A 23,356-nucleotide genomic window follows, 5' to 3' on the forward strand; every position below is an offset into this window, starting at 1 on the left:
TAAAACCAACCCTTGAACTAACACTTAGCCTCCAAGACATCAATCCTCACTAATCCGGGTAGTAGGAATGATCCTGAGGCCCAAAACCATGTTTCCGGGGTCAAAACGAGCAAACGGGGTGAAAACAGGGCAAGGGCTGCGGCCCTAGCACCTTGGGCCGCGGCCCCCAGGGTTCTCTGAGGCAAGGGCCGCGGCGCCCTCCATCAAGGGCCGGGCACCTAGCAAGGCCAAATTCTGACACCTGCTTCTTCAAGCAAGGGCCGCGGCCCAACTTCGGGGCAGCCATTTTTCCTTCGTTTTAACCTTTTAAAACCTCCCAAAAACATGTCTAAACATTCCCAAATCATTAAATCAAAGTTCCCAAACTTCCCAATGGTCCAAAACCACCAAAACCCGAGGTTCAAACAACCTAAAAACTCACCGATTCACAAAGTCCAATTCAAGCTTAAAAACTTTTAAAAACTTAAAACTTAAACTTGAATTACCTCCGATTGAGTTGTTTCCAACTAAATCCTCCGGCTAATAAGCTTCTAATTCTCCTTAGGATTGCTATGCCTCGATCCTTGCTTGATTCCGAGTCCTAGAACTCAAGATACCTTCAAAAATGCGATCGGGAACGAAAAGGGAACTTTAGGGAGAGAGAACGTACATAACGTTCTTTTTATTTCCTTAAAAGGTTACTTCAAGCTTAAGTAGCTTCCAATAAAACCTAATGCTCGGGGTCCCGAAAACACCCCCGGGGACATTATAGTCAAAACTTCCAGAATTTCCCCCTGGTCTTACTAACTCCCAATTTATCACCAAATGTTACTTCTCATTACCCAATAACCCGGTAATGCTCTAAATACCCCTTGACTTACTCCAAGTCAAGCTTAAATCCCGTTGTGACTTTCCCACTAGCTTACCTCCTAGGATCGTCTTGTGCTGGGTAACCCTGGCATAACCAGATAATAACAAAGCACCACGCCCATTTCACATATATGCCAAAAATGCTCGAAATGGCCAAAATATGAAAATCACCCAATCAATCACAAATGGGTTCACATGCATATTTAATACACCTAAACATGCATATTATCATTAAATAGCATAATAAAGCAATTATGGCCCTGCCGGCCTCCTAATCAAGGTCCTAAACCTTATTAGGAAATTTGGGGCATTACAACTATCCCCTCCTTACAGAAATTTCGTCCTCGAAATTTATCTGAATAGCCCGGACTATAAATTCCGCATAACTGATTCCAGTTTCCCAGGTCATTCTCTTGACCTCACTGTTTCTGCAACATACCTTAAATCAAGGTACACTTTGTTCCCCAGAACCTCATACCTCAACTTATGAGTTCTTTCAACCCATGTCCACTGCATGGAAATGCATAACACAATGTACAACCATCAGAACCAAAACTATGGTCCAGTAAAAGATAATCTGACCAGTCCTGTCCAGGACTCAAACTGTCATACTAATCTAGGCTCAACTTGCCTTTACTCATCACCCCTTGCCATGGTGATTCTTTAGGAAGACACAACTCCCTACTTGGACTTCCATGTTCCTGCTTTCAATTCAGTAACACTTTTTCATTCAGTTTGAGAAGTGAGCATCCATGCTCCAATCTCTAATAACCTCTATGGTCCCCTGAACCATCACATGATCCAGATATTACATCTCACCCACCTCACTCCAATGAAAGGGTGACGAACATATTCCACCATACCTTATCTCATAAGGTACTTTTCAACTCTGGACAATTCTCTCTCTGATTATCATCAGTCTGAGAACAATGAACCGTACTGAGTTCCATCTATATATTCATCGCCTTCCCTCACTCTTCCATAACCTGGATGTAACAATAAAGTCTTCATCTAATAAGATAAGCCTTTAATTCTCAAGAAGGCACACTATCTCTCTCACAAAGAGATCTAAACACTAATCCACTGTGTTACTTATTCTTATAACCAAAAAGAATCTTACTCACAACACTGGTCCAAAATGACCCAAGTCAAACATGCTGACCCACCTTCCTGGGTAGCCCCATCGCGAAACCCATCGCGATGCTTTCTTATTTCTATTATACAATACTCAAAGGCTACAGTAACCTTACTGATCCCTGATACCCTGTCTGAACCTATTAACAGGTTAAGGACTCAACCACACGTTCCATTATGCCCCTCTTCATCTCAGGCCATCATAGTAAAACTTTCACACTCTGGTACACTGACATGATGCCTGAACGAAGAGAATCAGAAAGTAACATGAGATTCATCCAGAATCTCCCATTTAATCCCAGTGTCCATCAGACCCCAAGTCTGATCCTCATGACCCTTGTATCACAATAGATTCATATCTGATACTGTATCACCCCTAGCTAGTCCAGCTAGGATTTCCATTCAATCTTTCTCATCTGAGAGTCACTTAGTCATCTTTCCTTTTAGTTCCTCTGAGATAATAATCTTAAGCACAGAACTGGCCATTGTTCCACCAGAAACATCACTCTAGTTCTAATCAAATTCTTTTACCAACGTGTTACATAAGCAATCTTTTCTCTGTATCACTGAGGTGTCATAACAACCTATCAATTGATTCTGATCTGTATAAAGGAACTCATAACTCTTTCCACAAAACACATATAATGCCATGCCCATCCAAGGACACTCATGCCTTCTAAGGCATCCCTCGACCTTAGCAAGTTCCACAAAGAATACATCACAATATCATCGTCCCAGACGATTGCGAGTTCCACTCAAATAACCCCCTGAACGCTCTGTTCATCTGATCCATAAACACTTAGCATAAAAAAAATTCTCAAAATACAATCCAGCACCTCCTAGTGCTCTTTATCTATTAAAAACACAGCCTTTTGCATATTCTTTTCCCTTGATCCCTAACTAGTACTAACCAGATCAAAGATCAACTCTTGAGAATTCCTTCTCACTCAGTATCTAAGCCTCGAGTTCTTACAACTCTACTAAGCCATTCAATACAATGCTCTCAATTCAACTCTATCCCAGGTACTAATCAAACCACTATTTTATCTCTTCATATAACAGAAACCCTGACAAATCCCCTGAAAACACATTCAGGAACTCACAGACTAGTCCAGCCTGTCCTGATCCCACTGACACAGTCTGAGTGGTATCCATCGCACTAGCTAAGAGGTCTATGCACCACTCTGCCATAAAACTCTAGCTCTCCACACAGATACCATCAGCATACCAAAGCTATGCACATCACCAACTGCCTCAAGGCTTTCTAGTCTCAGACCACATCCAAGCCAGTCATAACCAGCTCTACTCAACTACTGAGGGGTCCTTCCATAACCCAACTTATCTTTTAAGTTTTCAATTCCATACTATGTTCCCATCACAACACAACTCAGAAATCAAAACAAGAAAACTGACCTGCCACTCCTGAGGAGCTAGTCTCAGTCCCAGACTCTGTCTGCTCTGGAATAAACACTCGAGCTGGAATCGAGTTGTCTATCCCCTTTTGCTCAAACTCTCTTAGCCTTGGGCAATTCTTCTTAAAATGTCCAACCATGTCACATAAGAAACATGCTTTTGCTCGGCATTCTCCCAGATGATGCCTCTTACAAACCCGGCCAGCGAAATGAGGAGACTCATCAAGGACCGGGCGACCAAGAAGGCGGCCAGGAAGGCAAACGAGGTGACGGGCATGGAGCCCCCTCTTACCAGGGAAACGCCCGGGACTGAGCTCTGTCCGGGTGAAGCTCTGGCCGTGGTTCCCTTCCAGGCCGTGGAGCCCGCTGCAGACCTCGCTTCTGACCAGCCCCCCGTGATTGATCTGGAGGCGGGCGCGGCTGCCAGCCGAAGCTCCGGGAAGAGGGGCCCGGAAAATGACGCTGGGGAAGGCAACTTCGGGAAGAGGCCCCGGACTACGCGGGCCGGCTCAACTGAAGAATCACACTGGGAGAGTCAGCTGACCGCGAAGGAAATCCCCGCGCCGCCAGTCCTTCCCCTTCGCCCAACTCTTCTCGAGGAGGGGGAGTCCGCCTTGCGGGATGAGCAGTCCCGGCTGATCAACCGAACCTGGGAAAACGGCCGGTGCTGGAGGGACGATACTTACAAGGCCCTGACGATCCGTCGCCAGGTCGAGTTCTCAGATCGTCCCGCCGAGTTCAGCGCTCCCCAGCCGATCATGGATCGGCTAGTCGCCGAAGCGGGCTTCCGCCCTAAGCTCGGCCAGGACACAGCCCCCCTGGCGGCTGATCTGCTGGATCAAGTAGGGAGCACTATGTCCAACCTTCAGCTGAAGAGGTACGCCACGATAACCAACCCGGACATGCTGTTCATCTCCCAGGCTCTTCGCCACCAGGCCACTGCGGTAACTTTTACTTCTCTTATACTCCTTCCATCACTCGTTGATGATGGTTTTGTTTTCTAACTTTTCTTTGCTCCAGGTTGATCTGTTGTTCCAGAGGAGTGCCGATCTGGTGGCCGAGCTTTCCATAAAGATTGAGACGGCCAAGCTGGAGCTAGAGGCGGCCGTGAACTAGAGGGAGGCCATCAAGGAGACCCTTGACCGGGAGACGGCCCACCTCCAGGAAGAAGTGGCCCGTGTGAAGGCGGAGCGCGAGGAGCTCGGCCGCGCCAAGGCCGGGTTGGAAGAGGAGTTGTCCCAGAAGACAAAGGATGCCGACGAACGGGCGACGCTCTTGGAGACGGCCACGGCGCAATCCGCCCTGAACAAGGAGGAGATCCTGGCCTTGAAAGCCCGAGTCTGCGAATTGGGCGACTCTCTGCTTCAGGAGAAGGCGGCGCATGAAACGACCCGTCAGGAAAAGGAGGAGGCTGAGGGCCTACTGGATGTCACCTTTGATGAGGCCATCTACATCGCCTGGTGCAAGGATAAGAATATGAACCTTCTCGTCTTTCCTGATCCTGAATCAAAGCGGGCCGAGTACGAGGCCAAGGAGAGGGAGGATGCGGACCTCCGGGCGGATGCGTTGTAGGCCCGAACCCCGGCCTTGTATTTTTGTTAGTGTTTTTGGCTTGTTATTAAATTTAAAACACTGCTACTTTCTTTGGTTCTTACGAAAGCTTCCTTTCATTGTTCAGTAGAAATTTCGTTTAGTCGCCGCAACCAATTGAATGCAGGGGTTTAGTTCCGGTTCCAACGGCCGGGACTAGTCCCAACGACTTAATTTTTCAAGTCTCTAGTCTTGGCACTCAATCCAGGGCCCTCGGGGCTTGGTTTAACCCGGAGTTACCAGTTTTTAGGCCCTAACTTTGCCCTGGGGCAAACCGGATGCTTTCGTATCCCGGAAGTCAATTTGTCCGGATTGGATGTCGTTCGTCCGGAGTGGACCGGCCTCGGGCAGGTCCTCTCTTTATTATACCCCCGGACGTCGTTCGTCCGGGGCGGACCAGCCTTAGGCGTGGCCCACATTTTTATACCCCCGGACATCGTTCGTCCGGGGCGGGACCGGCCTTGGGCTCGGTCCTCTTTATTATACCCCCGGACGTCGTTCGTCCGGGGTGGGACCAGCCTTAGGCGTGGCCCCCTTTTTTATACCCCCGGACATCGTTCGTCCGGGGCGGGACCAGCCTTAGGCGTGGCCCCCCTTTTTATACCCCTGGACATCGTTCGTTCAGGGCGGGATCGGCCTTGGGCTCGGTCCTATTTATTATACCCCCGGACGCGTTCGTCCTGGGCGGGACCGGCCTTGGGCTCGGTCCTCTTTATTATACCCCCGAACGTCGTTCGTCTGGGGCGGGACCAGCCTTAGGCGTGGTCCTCTTTATTTTACCCCCGGACGTCGTTCTTCTGGGGTGGGACCGGCCTTGGGCTCGGTCCTCTTTATTATACCCCCGGACGTCGTTCGTCCGGGGCGGGACCGGCCTTAGGCGTGGTCCTCTTTATTATACCCCCGGACGTCGTTCGTCCGAGGCGGGACCAACCTTAGGCGTGGCCCCCTTTTTTATACCCCCGGACATCGTTCGTCCGGGGCGGGACCGGCCTTGGGCTCGGTCCTCTTTATTATACCTCCAGACATCGATCGTCCGGGGCGGGATCGGCCTTGGGCTCGGTCCTCTTTATTATACCCCCGGACATCGTTCATCCAGGGCGGGACCGGCCTTAGGCGTGGCCCCCTTTTTTATACCCCCGGACATCGTTCGTCCAGGGCGGGACCGGCCTTAGGCGTGGCCCCCTTTTTTATACCCCCGGACATCGTTCATCCGAGGCAGGATCGGCCTTGGGCTCGGTCCTCTTTATTATACCCCCGGACGTCGTTCGTCTGGGGCGGGACCGGCCTTGGGCTCGGTCCTCTTTATTATACCCCCGGACATCGTTCGTCTGGGGCGGGACCAGCCTTAGGCGTGGCCCTCATTTTTATACCCCGGACATTGTTCGTCCAGGGCATGACCAGTTTGGGCGTGGCCCCCTTTTTTATACCCCCGGACATCGTTCGTCCGGGGCGGGACCGGCCTTGGGCTCGGTCCTCTTTATTATACCCCCGGACGTCGTTCGTCCGGGGCGGGACCGGCCTTAGGCTCGGTCCTCTTTATTATACCCCCGGACGTCGTTCGTCCGGGGCGGGACCGGCCTTGGGCTCGGTCCTCTTTATTATACCCCCGGACGTCGTTCGTCTGGGGCGAGACAGGCCTTAGGCGTGGTCCCCTTTTTTATACCCCCAGACATCGTTCGTCCGGGGCGGGACCAGCCTTGGGCTCGGTCCTCTTTATTATACCCCCAAACGTCGTTCGTCCGGGGCGGGACCGGCCTTAGGCGTGGTCCTCTTTATTATACCCCGGACATCGTTCGTCCGGGGAGGGACCGGCCTTAGGCGTGGTCCTCTTTATTATACCCCCGAACGCCGTTCGTCCGAGGCGGAACCAGCCTTAGGCGTGGCCCCCGGGACCGGCCTTGGGCTCGATCCTCTTTATTATACCCCCGGACGTCGTTCGTCCGGGGCAGGACCGGCCTGTGTCTCGGTCCTCTTTATTATACCCCCGGACATCGTTCGTTCGGGGCGGGACCGGCCTTAGGCGTGGCCCCCTTTTTTATACCCCCGGACATTGTTCGTCCGGGGCGGGACCGGACTTGGGCTCGGTCCTCTTTATTATACCCCCGGACGTCGTTCGTCCGGGGCGGGACCGGCCTTAGGCATGGTCCTCTTTATTATACCCCCGGACGTCGTTCGTCCGGGGAGGGACCAGCCTTGGGGTTTGCGTCTCAGGGACCGTGGTCCGAGCCGGGACTAGCCTAAGATTGCGTTCCGCCAGGTATTTCATTTATACCTGGGATGATACCCCCCGCAAGTGAGCGGAGACGGGTTTGGGGTCACTTGAGAAAGAACTTCGAAAGAAATTTGCCCTGAGGCGTACGTTTCCATTGTGACAATAGCCCTTTATGAAGTTTTGCACACGTCATTTCCATTGTTCGAAAAAAATTCGCCCTGAGGCGTACATTGTTTACAACAAAAATATTAAACAGGGAAAAGTTCTAGGACTACTGATAGTATTGGCGGAGATGCTCCGCGTTCCAGGCTCGCGAGACTTCTGAACCATCGAGCCGCTTCAAGCGGTACGTTCCGGGGCATACCTCGTGCTGGATCTCATATGGCCCCTCCCAATTAGGGCTCAGAACCCCTACTCCCGGATCTTGAGTGGCAGGGAAGACTCTCCGCAGGACTAGATCGCCGGTTTCAAACTTACGGCTCTTGACTCTGGAGTTTAAATGTCGTGCGATCTTGCCCTGGTACATCTTCAACTGCACTTGCGATTCTTCCCGGATCTCTTCGATGAGATCCAGCAATTCCTGGAGTAAGGCGTGGTTCTGGGTGGGATCATATGTGTCACGTCGATGGGACGGGACAGTCGTTTCAATTGGGATGACGGCTTCGCATCCATAAACCATCGAGTAGGGGGTGTGCCCGGTTGATGTCCTCTCGGTCGTCCGGTAGGCCCACAGTACGCGAGGGAGTTCCTCGGGCCATTTGCTCTTACAGGCCTAGAGGTTTTTCTTCAGTGTCCCTTTTAGGATTTTGTTCACGGCTTCTGCCTGCCCGTTTGCCTGAGGTCTGGCAACCGCGGAGAAGCTCTTCACTATACCGTGTCTTTCGCAAAAATCTGTGAAGTGGACGCTGTCAAACTGCTTCCCGTTGTCGTACACGATTTTGTAGGGGAGGCCATACCGACACACTATGTTGTTGATGACGAAATCCAAGGCCTTTTTGGAAGTGATTGTGTTCATGGGATCTGCCTCAACCCATTTCGTGTAATAGTCCACAGCCATAATGGCATACTTAACCCCTCATTTCCCAGTCGGGAGGGATCCAACGAGATCGATCCCCCACACTACGAAGGGCCAGGGACTATTCATCAAGGTTATTTCTGTTGGGGGGGCCCGAGGGATCTTCGCGTACCTCTGGCACTGTTCGCACTTGCGGACGTAGTCTATACAGTCTTTCTTCATGGTGGGCCAGAAGTATCCCTGGCGCAGGATCTTTTTGGACAGACAGCTTCATGCTCCGCCTCCCGGGCTAGGTGAAAACTGGCGAGGACAGCTTCATGCTCCGCCTCGTTGTTCGATGCTTTGAACTGGAAACGGAGGGCATTTTGTAGCTGGTGCCCCTGCGATGACACCAGGATGATCCCGGCCCCAGCCCCATTCTCGTTCGAGGCTCCATCCACGAAGATTTTCCACACGGGCGCTGCGGGGGCTTCGGGAATATTCTCTTCCGGGGAAATCCCGGAACATTCGACGATGAAATCGGCTAGGGCCTGTCCCTTGATGGACAGCCGGGGCACGTAAGATATATCGAACTGGCTCAGCTCCATTGCCCACTTCAGGAGTCTCCCCGACGACTCGGGTTTCTGCAACACCTGTCGCAGGGAATGGTTGGTTAAGACCTTTATGGCGTGAGCTTGGAAGTAAGGTAGAAGCTTCCGGGATGCCATCAACAAGCAGAAAGTCAGCTTTTCGATCAATGGGTATCGAGACTCGGCGTCTAGTAACCGCTTGCTCACATAGTATACCGGGAGTTGTATCCTTTCTTCCTCTCGTACCAACGCGGCGCTGATCGCGTGCTCGGTCACGGCCAGGTATAGATATAGTGGCTCTCCCTCTACTGGTTTCGACAAGATGGGGGCTTTGGCCAGGTGTTCTTTCAACTTCCAGAAGGCCTCTTCGCACTCGGGCGACCATTCGAAACGCTGGCTTCCTCGAAGGATGTTGAAGAAAGGGACGCACTTATCCGTGGCTTTAGAAACGAAACGGCTCAGGGCGGCCACTCGCCCTGTCAGGCTTTGCATGTCCTTATGCTTCCGGGGAGAGGCCATGTCGATCAGTGCCTTGATTTTGTCTGGGTTGGCTTCTATTCCCCGGAAGCTCACTATGAAGCCCAGGAACTTCCCGGAGGCCACGCCGAAGGTGCACTTCTTAGGGTTCAGCTTCATCCCGTACTTCCGGATAACTGCGAAAGCCTCCGCCAAATCGTCTGAATGGTTCCGGGACGTCTTGGACTTGACCAGCATATCATCGATGTACACCTCCATGTTTCTCCCTAGCTGGGCCCGAAACATTCGATTGACTAGTCTTTGGTACGTTGCTCTGGCATTCTTGAGTCCGAAAGACATGACTATGTAGCAATAGATGCCCTTGTCGGTTTGGAAACTGGTATGCTCCTGATCCGCCACGTGCATGGAGATCTGGTTGTAGCCGGAGTAAGCATCCATGAAACTCAGGATCTCGTAACCAGACATAGCATCCACCATTTGGTCGATTCGGGGGAGCGGGAAACAGTCCTTCGGACACGCTTTGTTGAGGTCCATGAAGTCAATGCATGTTCTCCAGGTCCCGTTAGGTTTCGGCACCAAGACGGGATTGGCCACCCACACGGGATATACAGCCTCGTGTATGAAGTTGATGGAAGACAACTTCTCCACCTCCAGCTTGAGGGCCTCGGCCCTCTCCGTCCCCAAAGGCCTGCGCTTCTGGCAGACTAGGATCGCGTTTAGGTCGATACTTAACGCGTGGCAGATGATATTGCGATCGATCCCGGTCATGTCGGAGTGGGACCAGGCCAGAAGGTCCTGGTTTTCCTGGACTTGGGCGATGATGGCGGCCCGAATGTCTGCCGGCAGGCTCTTTCCTACTTGGATGATCCTGGCCGGGTCGGTTTCACTGATGCACACCTCTTCGATTTCGTCCATTGGCTCCAAGACGCGATCGTCCCCTATCCGCAGGTCTAGATCATCCTCTTCCTGGACCACTTGCTCAGCAGGAAGGAGGAGGGCTGGTTCGACCGGCTCCTCCCGGACCATGTATATGGGCCGGGCGGAGACATGGTAACACTTTCGGGCGCTCTTTTGGTCTCCCCGGACAGTCCCTACCCCTCCGTTGTCGCACGGGAACTTCATGCAAAGATGGCGGATGGAGGTGATGGCCCCGAACTCGACCAGTGCGGGCCAGCCAAAGATGACGTTGTAAGCGGTGGGGCAGTCTACCACAACAAAGGTGCAGAACTTGAACAAGTGCTGCAATTCACCCCCCAGCGTCACCGGCAACTGGATCTTTCCCATGGGGAGAAGTGCATCTCCGTTAAAGCCGTAGATTTGGGTCGGGCAGGACACCAGATCCGCTTCCGTCAGGCCAATGGCGGCGAAGGGGGTTTTGAACAATAAGTTGACGGAGCTTCCATCATCCACCAACACGCGGGACACCAATTTATTGGCGATTTTGGCATCTATGACCAGCGGGTCATGGTGCGGAAAATGGACGTTGCGGGCATCGTCCTCCGTGAAGGTGATGGGGAGGTTCATCAGTTTAGGGCGCTGAGACGGAGCCTGGACAAGGGCGCAAACTTCCTGGTCGTGGTCCAGCTCGCTCAGATAGCGCTTTTGGTCATTCCTCGAAGGTCCTCCTAGGTGAGGTCCGCCCGAAATGGTCGCCACATGTCCGTCCACTCGAGGGGGTGCCGCCCCGGAGGGATAGGGCAGTCCGGGGCCGGGAACTTGCGTGGCGAGGGCCCCCTAAGGGGCCTGCGCTGGAGGTCCCTGCGCATACCCTCCCTGGGGTGGGTATGCACGGGTCGTCACCGGCGCCGTGGATTGCCCGGGGCTTGCTGACATGCCCGGGACTCCCACGGGCATTCTTACCCACTGGTGGAGGTGCCCCAGCTTGATGAGATTTTCAATCTCATCTTTGAGTTGCCGACACTCGTCGGTGGTGTGGCCCACGTCTTTGTGATAGGCGCACCGTTTGCTAGTATCTCTCGGATTCCTTCCCCCCTTAAACATGGGACTAGGCTTCCAGTAGTGGACCGCCCTTTCTGTCGCCAGATAGATATTTTCCCGGGTGTCCACCAAGTTGATGTATTCCGAATATTGGGGCTCGTAGCCCCTCTTCCCCTTTTTGGACAGCTCGGGCCGGTTCTGGCCTTTGCCCGATCGCTTCCCCCGGGAGGGATTCACGCTTGCCTCAGTTATTCCCGTTTGTGACTGCTGGGCCACGACGGGGGCCATGTTGTGTCCTGCCGGCGCGACGCCATAACCGGAGAAGTGGGTTGACTGGGCCGGGGCGTACCCCGAAGTGGCAGGGCCGTACACCGTAGGGGTGTAACTGACTCCGGACATGACGGCCGATCCCTGGGCAATGGGGGGCGTGGCGTAGGACTGCGCCGGGAACTGTCCCGCACATCCCGGAATCGTCTGAGAGATGGGGAGAGGAGCTGGGGGCCACCCGAAGGCCTGGATCTGAGCTTCCTCCCAATTGATGAATCCTTGGGCCCTCCTGATGAATTCTTCCAAGGTGGCAGCTTTGTTGCGCTGCATGTCATCCCAAAGGGGGGACCCGGCCCGGATCCCGGACTGCAGTGCCACCAGGCGCTGTCCGTCATCGACTTTCGTCTTGGAGGCTTCTTCAGTAAAGCGCTGGATGTAGGCTCTCAATGTCTCCGCGGGTAGTTGCTTAATATTGGCGAGAGCGCTGATTTGCATGTCCATCCTCATGGCGGCCACGAATTGCTTTCGAAACGCTGACTGCAGCCCGGACCAGGATTGGATGGACCCCGGTTTAAGCCTCTTCCACCACTCTTCGGCGGGACCGCCCAAAGTGATCGAGAAGCAGAGGCATTTGTCGTCGTCGCTGACATGAGCTACGGTCATGAGTCGATTGTACCGGGACAGATGGTCTTTGGGATCGGTGTTTCCAATATAGGCAGTGAGGCTCGGCATTTTGAACCCCTTGGGCAGTACGGCGTCTAAGATGTGCCTCACGCATGGCTCTTTATCCTCTTCGTCGGAGTCAGTTTCTGCCCCTTCTTGCTTGCGGACCAGGCGATCGGTGACCTTTTTTAATGCAGCCATCTGCTCCACGAGCAGCTTGGCTGTGCTATCCTCCAGGGGGATTCTCTTGTTCCACCTGTCGTTGATGTCGTTTCTGAGGTTGCCGTCTCGAGGGAGGATTTTTTCCTTGCGGGCCCGCTCTTTCCGAGCGTTCAGTCCATCGCGTAAATCTATCCGGGAAGTGTCGTCCCCTGAACTGAGAGCGTGACGATCTTCACGGCGAGGCCATTCTCGACGGTTCTTGTTGACCGAGGCACTTGGGTGCAAAGACCTTTCCCGCCCGTTTGGCCCCAGGGCGTGCCGGGGCTACCCATTCCGTGGCCGCGTCCCCTGTGGATCGATTGGGTGGCCTCGTCCTGGGATGGGGCGCACCTTCTCTTTCCTAGGTAAAGGCCGTGAACGTGCCCCGGCTTTCTCGACGGGGGCGGTCTTCTCTCGGGTCTTCCGTCGCTCCTTGTCCGGGACTCCCGAAGCCAGGTCGGGAAAAGGCTTTGGGGGACGGACCAGGCTGGCACCTCTGGGGCCCCCGGCTTGCTCTTGGGGAGCGGGTTGCTGCATTTCTGGAAGTGGGCCAACTGTGGGGTTGGCTGCCGAACCCTGCGCGGCCATGAGTGCCTGCAGGGCTCGGAGAGACTCTTGCATCCAGCGATGCACCTCCGCCTGCTCAGCGATCCTGGCTTCCTGATCCAGGACTTGCTGCCTTAGTCTAGTCACCTCCGAGTCATGCTGATCGTCGTGGGGGATCTTGGGATCCGCAGCTTCGTTGTGGTACTCCCCCTCATTTTCCTCCTCGTTTTCTACTTCGTACTCTGTCCCACCCTCGTAGTCTTGCGACTCATCTTGGTGAGATGTCTGAGGAGGCACGTCCTTGGGCAGGTCCTGAGGAATATGCTGAGAAGGCAGCGGGTCTCCGTTGCCTTGCTCTGGATTGGTAGGGTCGAAGGTGGTGTGTCGTGTGTTCACCATCGCAGTAAAGGCCTGACGTTAGCACTAGCTTCCTCCAGCTCTCAATGAAAGCACCAGACTGTTAACCGAGATTTTCGACAACTCTCTTAATAAGTAATATTTACTGATAATGATAATGAAAGCAGAAGATCAAGACGGGGTTTTTACGTGGTTGGGGCGTTAACTAGCCTTAGTCCACGAGTCTATGTTATTAGAGCTTGAAGAAGCTTTTTACAATGGAGTTTTCTCTCTATGTTTTGACAGAGTTCCTTTCTTTTTTCTGAAAGGAGACCCCTATTACAGTGTTCTGTAGCTTATATTTATAAGCTGATGGGAATATCGGGTCTGGACCGGGTCCGACCTAGGCCCATTCGGCGAGATGGGTATAAATGACCTTTCTAGTGGAGGCCCAATACAAAAGGTACAAAATACATCAATCCATAACCAGCTAAGGCCCAACAGGTTGACCTTAGAGCTATATCTCGCCCGACAAAACGACGCTTTTGGCCTGGCCACTTCGAGTCACGAGGCAGATTCAGGAGACAAGACCAGTCAGAGTACTTGGCTGCGCAGACTTGACACATCGGCGTGCAATCCCGAGATGACATTTTCTGCAGGTGAAAAGTGGGGGACAGCGCCCATGTGGAGCGAGGCGGCGTCAGGGTCCTAGATGCCTGGCCTCTCCAACCAGGGGCGAGATGATCCGGGGCCATTTACCTTTGTCCCGCTTCGTTTACCATCGGCCCGGACCGAGTCAGTGGTCCGGGACAATGGCGCGTAGGCCGCGGGGGTTGGAACACTCTGCACGCCGCCCGGACTACCCTCGTTGAGGACGGACCCGGAGGGACATTCCGGACCCCTCCACTGGGCCCAGTCTTGAGTCCCCGATCCATATCCTTCCCCTTGGGCACTCTCCATACCAAGAGACCTTGGGCCGGGCCCGCGTGCTGAGCTGGCCCCCTGAAAGTGGGCCAGGACGAAGGCCCCGGGCCCATGCAGGAAATGGGGATAACAGTTTGTTTGTGGAAAATCCGAGCACTATGCTAGAGTATGTAGGTACCAAAAGGACACACATGAGAATGAGGTAAATGCTATTGAAGAGGAATAAGAGATCCTAACATGATTACCATGTTTGTGTGCCTTGTTGGGAAATGGTTGTTTTGATGTAATGACCTATAATAATGTTTGTACTCTTAAAAGCTATCAATAAAATTAAAGTATTGTTCTATGATAATTCTTTATTTTGCTATGAGATTAATTATTGTGATATGAGACATTTGAGTGAGATATTAACAAAGTTTCAAAATGAACTTGTTAAAATAATAGGTAAGAGTGTAGACCTATTATTCCATAATGTGATTATTTGTTTGAGAAATTCTCACATTACATTTGTGTTCACATTTTTATTTTGTGAAATATATAAAAGAAAGCAATTAAGTGAAAGTTACTTTCAAAGAAGTGTGTCTCTCTTTAGCAAGTAAATAAATCAAAATAAACATTGATGTTTTTGCTTATCTTGATTTATTGAGAGTTTATCATGTGGCTTAAAGGACTCGTGATGAACTTGTGAATTATAAGTCTAGATTTATCTTGAAAGATAAAAGACTTGATAGAAATAAAGAGATTTCTATTTAAAAGTGTTATTTTCACTTTATGTGAGAATTGTGGGGGTGATGCTCCAAAGTTAATCAATTTATTTTCATAATGGTTGATTAATTTGGTCATCCTATTAAATAGGTGACTTATAATTCCACATTCTAAAGTAATTTGGCTATATGTGTATAGAATGGATAATTCTAGACATGTTTGGTGTCTAAAGTTATTGTTTTAATATTTTGATTCAAGAAGGAGAGAATTTAAAATATAAAGGAGAATTTTAGAAACAAATAGGTTTCTACAATTAATATTCAAGAAAAAGTTTATCTTGGATATTGAAATATAAAGTAGTGGGGGTGTTGACTATGGTCAAAACCACTATTTTAATAGTGCAACTATTTTAATCAAACTATAGCTAGCAACAAAGTTTGAATAAAATAATGAGTGTTTAAGTATGCGTACATGAGAAAATGAATTACTCAAATGAAATCATTTATACATCTCAAGGGGTGGGACTTAGACTCCCTAAAGAGATTCACAGTTGATGGTAACATATCTTAATACTAGTAACAAAACTAGTATTAGGTTCAATAGGCAATAACAAGTCAATCAAGTGAATAGTAGTAGTACTCAAATTTTATCCAATCTGAGATATGAGTATTAATGTGTTACCAAAACGAGGGTTAAAACCGAAAGGTCTTGAAAAGATAAATATTTTAGGGTAACAAAATATTGTAAGAGTTCTACTAATAAAGACCTATGGGTGGTGCCGCCCCTCATGAGAATTGGGAGTGATTCTCAATAAAAGTCTATGAATGGAATGTGCACATGGCTATTAACGGTGCAAAATCGAGACATTAAGGTCTCAAGTGAACATAGCAAAGGTGTGTGTGTGTTATCACCGATTTGTTATCAAGGGATAGTGGTTCAACGCTTCAGCAACCAAAATTTCAACAAACTTTGTGATAATTACACTAAGTTAAAATTCATGTCGAAAGACATTTTACTTTATGCACTAATGCAAATGTTTCTATATAGAGTAATCAAGTGAAGGAATATTATATTTTAATATAATGTTTTATTGATTAAGTGTTACAAAAAGTTATTATTTAATCAAAGTGGGGGAATGTTATATTATTTTAACTAATATAATGTTAGATTAAATAATGTGACAAAATGTGATTTGTCACACAAATTTGATTTGTCACACTGTGTAACATATATTTGAGTCACAAAATTGGACACATATGTCTGCCCAAATATGACATATTTTGGAGTTACAAAAATTAATTACAAATTTGTAACTCTCAAATATTCCCCAATAATGTGTAGATTGTATGTTACACATTTGAGTTTGTATTTCACAAAGCCATTATGAAATATAGTTGTTGGAGACATGTTTTTAACTCTCATTAGGTATATGGAGGTTACAAAATCATGTGGGAAAGATTTTGGGACGTTTTGGAAAAACTGAAAATTTGGATGCTGAAAATTGCATGTGGTCGCGGCCACTAATTATCCTTGGTCACGGCTTGGGGGAGAGGGGTGTTCATTGGTCGGATTTGTACTTTTCAACCCGTAAACCACCAAATTAAAAAAAAATTGAAGTTCAACCCGCCCAATCCATCGAAATTTTTTTAAAATTTTTTTTTCTAAAAATATCATTTTTACTAATTTTTTTTATTATTTTCTCTATTTTTAGTTTGTATTTGTAACTAAAATAATTATTACTTTCAAATATAGGGTCTTTTATAAAAAAAAATTTGAATTTAGTTTTATATATGTATAATTAATAATTAAATAAATATAAAATTAAAAAAAATAGGCAAATCTTTAATTGGGCAGATTGTGTTACATTGGATGGGTTGCCAAAAATTTTAACCCGCCCAATATAATAATTGGGCGGTTTGAAATGGAGGTTGGATTTTTCGGGTTGCATTTTTTGTCGGTTTTTTCTGGTTGGTTTGGGCAGGTTGCAAAAAAATTTGCACACCCCTACTAGGGGACAAAGGCCAGTGGTCGCAACCATTGATACTCCAATCACGGCCAGTGAGGCTGATATCTAAAAACATTTTTCAATTTTTTCCAATTTGAACAATTCTAACATCCTAAGTAACTCCCAAATCTTTATTTTAATTTCATAAACATCCAATTAAACATTGGTAACAGCCATGAGTGTTAGTTGAATTTGAAATTCAAATGGTATCTCAAACTCTATAAATAGGAGTTTAATGCTCACTTGTAAGACACGCTATTTTCTATCCACAAAGCACTTGACCATAGAGGTTTGATAATTCCAGAGAGTTATTTCCTTGAGAGATCCCTTAGGAGGTGTTTGTTTTGAGTAGTTGAGTTGCATTGGAAAGTGTAGAGGGACTTAGAATTGATGTAATATTAAACTCTTGTGTACAAAAGGATTCACTTTACCATTAAAATACATATGGGGTTCACACAAATTATTAACTTTACCCCTTTAAAATTTGAACCAAACATAAGAAGGGATTTAGATTCTCATTCCCGCATTTACTTTACCCCATACCAAACACCTCCTTAGTGCTTAGAGAATAGGGGGAAATAAGAGCGTGTTTGGCTCCTTAACTAAAAAATTGCTTTTTATTTTTAAAAGCTAAAAACTGTTTTTTGAAAACAAGTTAAGGTGTTTGTCTTTGTTTTCATAAAACAACTTTTAAAAACAAAGTTACAAAAGACATAAAATTTTCAGAACAACAAAAAGTTGTTTTCTATTCTCAAATTTTTTTTTCTCACATCACATTTTTAATTATTATTATCTAACATTATTTATTGTCACATCATTTTCTCTCTCATTAGTTTCTCTCTCTTCACTCTCTCTCCTTACATTTTCCCTCTTCACTTTCTCTCTCTCGCTATTTTCTCTCTTCTCACTTTCTATTTTTTCATTTTCTCTTTCATCATTTTCAATCTCTTTATTTTCTCTTGCATCACTTATTATGTCATCATTTTCTTTTTCATCACTTACTATATCTTCACTTTCTCTCTCATCACTTAATATATACTCATTTTCTATCACATCATTTTTCTCTCTCGCCATTTCCTCTCTGATCACTTTTTCTCTACGCACTTCTCTCTCTTCACTTTCTTTCTCATCACATTTTCTCTCATTTTTTCTTAGATCAATTTCTCTCTTCTCAATTTTTATTTCTTCAAATTTTCTCTCCTTACTTTCTCACTCCTTATTTTTCATCATTTTTTCTTTCAAATTATTTTATCTCATTATTTATTACAAATCTTTAAAAGATTTTTCTCTTTGTTAATTTTTTATTTAAGATTTAAAAAAAACTAAAAAATTATTTTTAAAAAACATTAACCAAACACCTATTGTTTTTTTAAAACTATAAAAACTGTTTTCTGTTCTCATTTCTGATAACACAGTTTTGAAAACAAAAAACAGAAAATAATGCCAAACAGACCATAAGTTTTTGGACAAATGTTTTGAATCTTGTTCAAGTTGGTAATCATCACTACTCTACACTTTGGTTGTATGAGTGTGAGATTTTTATCTATTGTTCTTCTACCTCTTTTTACTTTTTGGTTCTATCTTATATATTTATTTGTATTGTTATGTTTTGAGTTGTATTATCAATATATCTATCATCCTCTATTTTTATTTACTTGTATTTTTTGCAATAGAATTGTAACACTTATTTATCTATTATCTTGTTTATTGTAACATTTGTATTAGAGTTGTATTTTGATTTCTCTATTCCCATTAAAATATATTCTCTAAATGTCTCCTTTTTGAGACTATGTTTTGTTTTACTGTCCCTATTGGAAACAGGGTCGACAAAAATAGTAAAATGGTAACATGAATTACATTCAATTCTTTAATGTAAATTAAGAAGTCCCTATTGTATTAAGAGTTTTCTCTCTTATCACTCAACCGAATTGTGTTTCTAGAGATAATTCTTTTCTTTTTCTTTTGGTCTCTTATCACTCAATCGAATTATATTCATTCTATTTAACTTTACAAGAGTCCTCCCTGATCCGGACTCAACCGACGAATCCTATAAGATTCCAAAATCTAAAACGTTAGCCTGTGTTAAATTTACGAGTGGCTGAACTCGATATGATCTTTACCATGTACAAAGAAACGTCAAATGGCCAGAGTGCGAAGCAGAAGAACAAGAACAAGAACAAATAATATACTAAAAATAGTGTGGCTGTACAACTCAAACTAGAGATTCAATGTCTCAGACAAACATAAAACCGTTTTACTAAATACTATATTAAGAGACGATATTGTATGCGTCCCCCATACGATATGTTTCAACACTTCCAAGGGAAATATAAAGAAGATTTCAAGTAATTGTTCCCAGCATGAACCAAATATCTTTTTACTATATGATTACTAATTCATAGGATGGCACACTTACTTTCACCCCTTTTACGGAGCTCCTCCTGTGCAAGCTCGAGATGCTCTCTAAGCTTACGAATTTCCTCGTTGGAACTCTTCTGAGCTTGCTGCGCAAACTCTTCTGCCCTGAGTCTGGCGGCATGCTCTTCATACAATTGTTGTTCAAGCCTGGTAGTTGTCTCTTTCAACCTTGACTCGACCTGTTCAACCATTTCATTTTGAGTAAGATTAATCTCTGAAAAAAAAAAAAGTGACTCCCCAACAAATAATCCTACCTTTCTCATATTTAAACCAAACTATAAACCATAGCCCCGAGAAAAAAATACCATAGCTAAAGCAAGTAGTAAAAGTGAAACAGGACATCTTATCAGATAGACTGGGTGAACATATCAATCTTCATACCTAGAACTATGTACTCATGGGAATGTTCAAAAGTGTTATGCCCCTTACGTATCTAATTGTCTGAACTACCAGCAGAGGAGTTGCGGATTTTTTTATTTTTCACTTTAGTTAAAATGTTATAAAGTTCGAAAATGTCGAGATTTCTTCTAGCTTAGATGGATACTCATTTCACTTGCGCCAGCAATGCAAATGAAATGACTACTAAATATGGAAAAGGTTTTTCACTCCAAAGTGATAACCAATAAATCCTACTTTCAAATACTTATCCATCCCCCATTTGACGATTCTAAATATTTACCATCGCATTCTACAAACCCGCACCAGTAATTTCGTTTTAACAAGTTATAATAAATTGGGGTAAATGTGGCAAAAGTACCTAATATTTGGTGTTTGTGTTTGTACCCAATCGTTTTTTTTTTTTTTTTTGCGGGAAAAGTACCAAAACTTAGTAAAACAGTAATTATGTTCATCTCCATCAATTCCACTCTGCTAGCTACTGACTAGATCAATCCAGCAAAAGTACTCAATGTTTTGACGTTTGTACGCGTCATGGACCCAAATTTTTTTCTCGGGGAAAGTGCCCAAACTTAGTAAAACAGTAATTTTGTCCATCTCCGTCAGCTACACTCCGTTCTCCCTGCTGACTGGACCAAATTTTCATCAAAACTCAAAAGCAGCCCAATCACCCCATATTGTTGGATGGAATTAATGTTTTACTAAGTTTGAGTACTTTCTCCGCGAAATTAAAAAAAATTAGGTCTATGGCGCATACAAACGCCAAACATTAGGTACTTTTACCGCATTTACCCCAGCACCTAACAGAGTGTTTGGATAGAATTATTGTCTTCCTAAGTTTGGGTACTTTCCTCACAAAAAAAAAATTGGGTCCATGTCGTATACAAACGCCAAACATTGGGTATTTTTGCCGCATTTACCCCTAATAAATTATGTTTAGTCTAAACTGGTATGCCATACCCATTCTATGAATTTAAGGAGCAAGGTAGTTTCAAATGGTAGAATAACAGTGAAGCTGCACTTCCTATCCCAGTTTAAAGAATAGAGACTTGTTGAAAAGAAATATATAAACTGAGGCATCCAACGACCATATAATGCAGGTGAAGAAACAAATGAAGAAAAGGCTAGGAAATTATATACCATCTCAGTAATTCGCTTAAGCTGCTCTTCATATGCTAGCTGCATCTGCTCCTTCAAGTCTGATATTTCTCGTTTAGAATACCCCTTTAAGGAGTTAACCTCTTCTTGTTGATCGCGAAGTTTCATAGCACCTTGCTGTCAATTAAACATCAGGAAATTTTAATGAAATAATTAACAGATATCTTCGTTCTCAAAAAGATAATGCTAACCATTCAATTACCTTAACTTCAGTAAATATCTCATCTGTGTATGGTTGCCCACCATTCTGTGCTATGACGTTGTTTACAAGGGAGAGAAGATGCTGAACTTGACCAGCCTTCTTTCTTTCATCCTTAGTCTTGTTATCAAAAAGCACCAGGCGATTTGCACACAGGCTAAGGATGTCCTATGTCATATAATTATTTAAAAGATCAATATATGTTGGACTTAACATGCAAACATAGAATAAAAGGAAGAAGTAAGCAAGGCATCGTGGGGGAACAAGTTTATTCGTGGCTGACCTTTAAGGGCTCAGGACATTCACGACCTAAGTAATCTTCTAGAGTTTCATCATTTTCTTCAAGTTCGTCTCCTCCAGTAAAGACAACAATCATGTAATCAACTATTTTGCTACCAAACAAAGTTTGCAAGCTACGAAGCGCAGCTTGCTCTTCTTGTGAAAAGCGGGTCCTAACAGAGAAAACTACAAGCACAGCATGGATCCCATCCTTGGCCATGTTTATACATTTCACAATCTCTTTGCCAACAAAGTCAGATTCAACTGAAAAATCAAAAAGCCCTGCAACAGAAAGACATAGTCAGTTTGTAAGAATATCAATAAGTTCTTAGACACAAACAATAAAATGCCTACCAAAACTTTTAAAAGTCTTAAAATCTTAATATACCAGGAGTGTCAATGACATTAATAACTTGGCCATCTCTCAACACAGTTCTCTGCAACTCACAAGTGCTTGTAATACCAGAGGAACTCGCCCTCGATTTGAAGGCCTTTTTTCCAAGAATGCTATTACCAGTTGCACTTTTTCCATTCCCTGTTCTTCCAACTAACACAACAGTTCGAACCACGTTGGACAGGGAAGCAAGCTCCCAGTCATCATCAATGGCACTTCCACCCATCAATACACAATCAGATCACCTATCTGTTCTAGTTATATGTAAGTAGGACGCATTAAGGAGAAAAAAAATAGTTAATGTCCACAAATTAAGTTATAGAAATACAAAAAATATAGTTTACATTCCAACAATCATCTGAATTTCTCATAGCATCTATATATTATAAGGGAAAGGATACATATTTTCAATAACGGAGCTAGGGGGACTGGGAATGGCCATGCCCCCTAACTTTTTATTTCTATATCTCTGTACAATCTAACCCAGGAAAAATTATACATTTATATATTTTATATATATATTAGTATAATTATTATTAAAAATATTTTTCCCCCTCTACCTTTTAGTCCTGGCTGCATATTTTAGAACTTATCACACCCTTAAAAAAAACGCAGGTGAATTCAGCCAACAATAGAATTATATGGAGAGAATCAGTAGTATTTGGGGGTGAAAAAACTAATCATTACAAACAAAGAATAAAAATCTAGATTGATTCCGAATTGATTATCATTCTCTTGTAATGGATAAACCCAAAAAAAAAAAAAATCACTCACACACAAATCAACGATGACAGTACAATCACTAAGCTAGTAGTGGTTTCCTCCACCGTTCAAATTGAGTAAAGTCACTCGGGTCAACAGGGCACGATCAACTGAACCAAAAAAAAAGCCTAATTTTTCTATCCATATTCATTTTGAATTTCTCGGCAACCAAACAACACATAAAAATATCTAAATATAAATTCGACGGCGGATTCAGTGATCATACGATTGAAAACACGATTGTTATCCCCCAAAAATAAAATTATAAGAATTAAGATGAAGAGATTACTTACTTGAAAGGATAAGAGCTTAGAACGATAAAGTGAACGAATCAAAAAGGAAGTATGACAAGTTTTGTATTTATAGTAAAATTATTAAGGGAGATGCCTTTTTATGTTTTTGTTATTTATTTATTATTGTTTAAAAAACATATATATATATATATATCTTTATTGTAGAGTGATAAACTTGAGACGCGAATTTTTACTTTAAAAAAAAAAGGGTTCGAAATGTCGGTATTAGATTTTTTTTTTTTTGTTAACAAAAAAAAAAAAGAATCTTTTTTTATCTGATAGGCCAGCGGATTTTACGATAACTGAAAGCGTGCAGTTCACGTGACCACTCGGAGAAGGTTTGACGGCTCTGATCCTGTGGGGCCTAACTTGGTCCCACTCCACAATTCAAATCCAACCATTGGAACTCCATCTTCATTTCACTTCACTTGCCTCTTTTTTAATATCAAATGCAGCAATTTTAGGATATAGATTTATAGTATTATGTTATATAGTGTGTATATAATATTTTTTATTTTTTATTTTTTTTGGTCAATTTTAACCGAAAAATATATACATATGATAGATTAAATATTTAATAATTATATTAATATAAATTTAAATATTATAAAATA

At 45.1% G+C, this 23,356-nt stretch overlaps 1 protein-coding gene across 3 annotated transcripts; it reads right to left on the reverse strand.

Annotated features, from left to right (window-relative positions):
* Window positions 1-19,003: 19,003 nt before the first annotated feature.
* On the reverse strand, window positions 19,004-22,865 carry LOC133807341 (immune-associated nucleotide-binding protein 9). Of its 3 annotated transcripts, none has more exons than XM_062245601.1 (6): window positions 22,743-22,865; window positions 21,682-21,936; window positions 21,298-21,575; window positions 21,018-21,182; window positions 20,798-20,932; window positions 19,004-19,440 (listed from the first exon to the last, which is right to left on the reverse strand). In XM_062245601.1, exons 2-6 carry the CDS (start codon window positions 21,911-21,913, stop codon window positions 19,240-19,242), a joined length of 1,011 nt encoding a protein of 336 aa, XP_062101585.1. In that variant the 5' UTR covers window positions 21,914-21,936; window positions 22,743-22,865; the 3' UTR covers window positions 19,004-19,239. The 3 variants fall into 3 exon arrangements, with proteins under 3 accessions (XP_062101585.1, XP_062101584.1, XP_062101586.1); XM_062245600.1 differs by having other exon boundaries at window positions 21,682-21,941; window positions 22,743-22,859; XM_062245602.1 differs by lacking the exon at window positions 22,743-22,865 and adding an exon at window positions 22,462-22,533.
* Between the last annotated feature and the right edge of the window lie 491 nt (window positions 22,866-23,356).

The sequence above is a fragment of the Humulus lupulus genome, chromosome X (genome assembly GCF_963169125.1).
Source record: "Humulus lupulus chromosome X, drHumLupu1.1, whole genome shotgun sequence".
Taxonomy (NCBI): domain Eukaryota; kingdom Viridiplantae; phylum Streptophyta; class Magnoliopsida; order Rosales; family Cannabaceae; genus Humulus; species Humulus lupulus.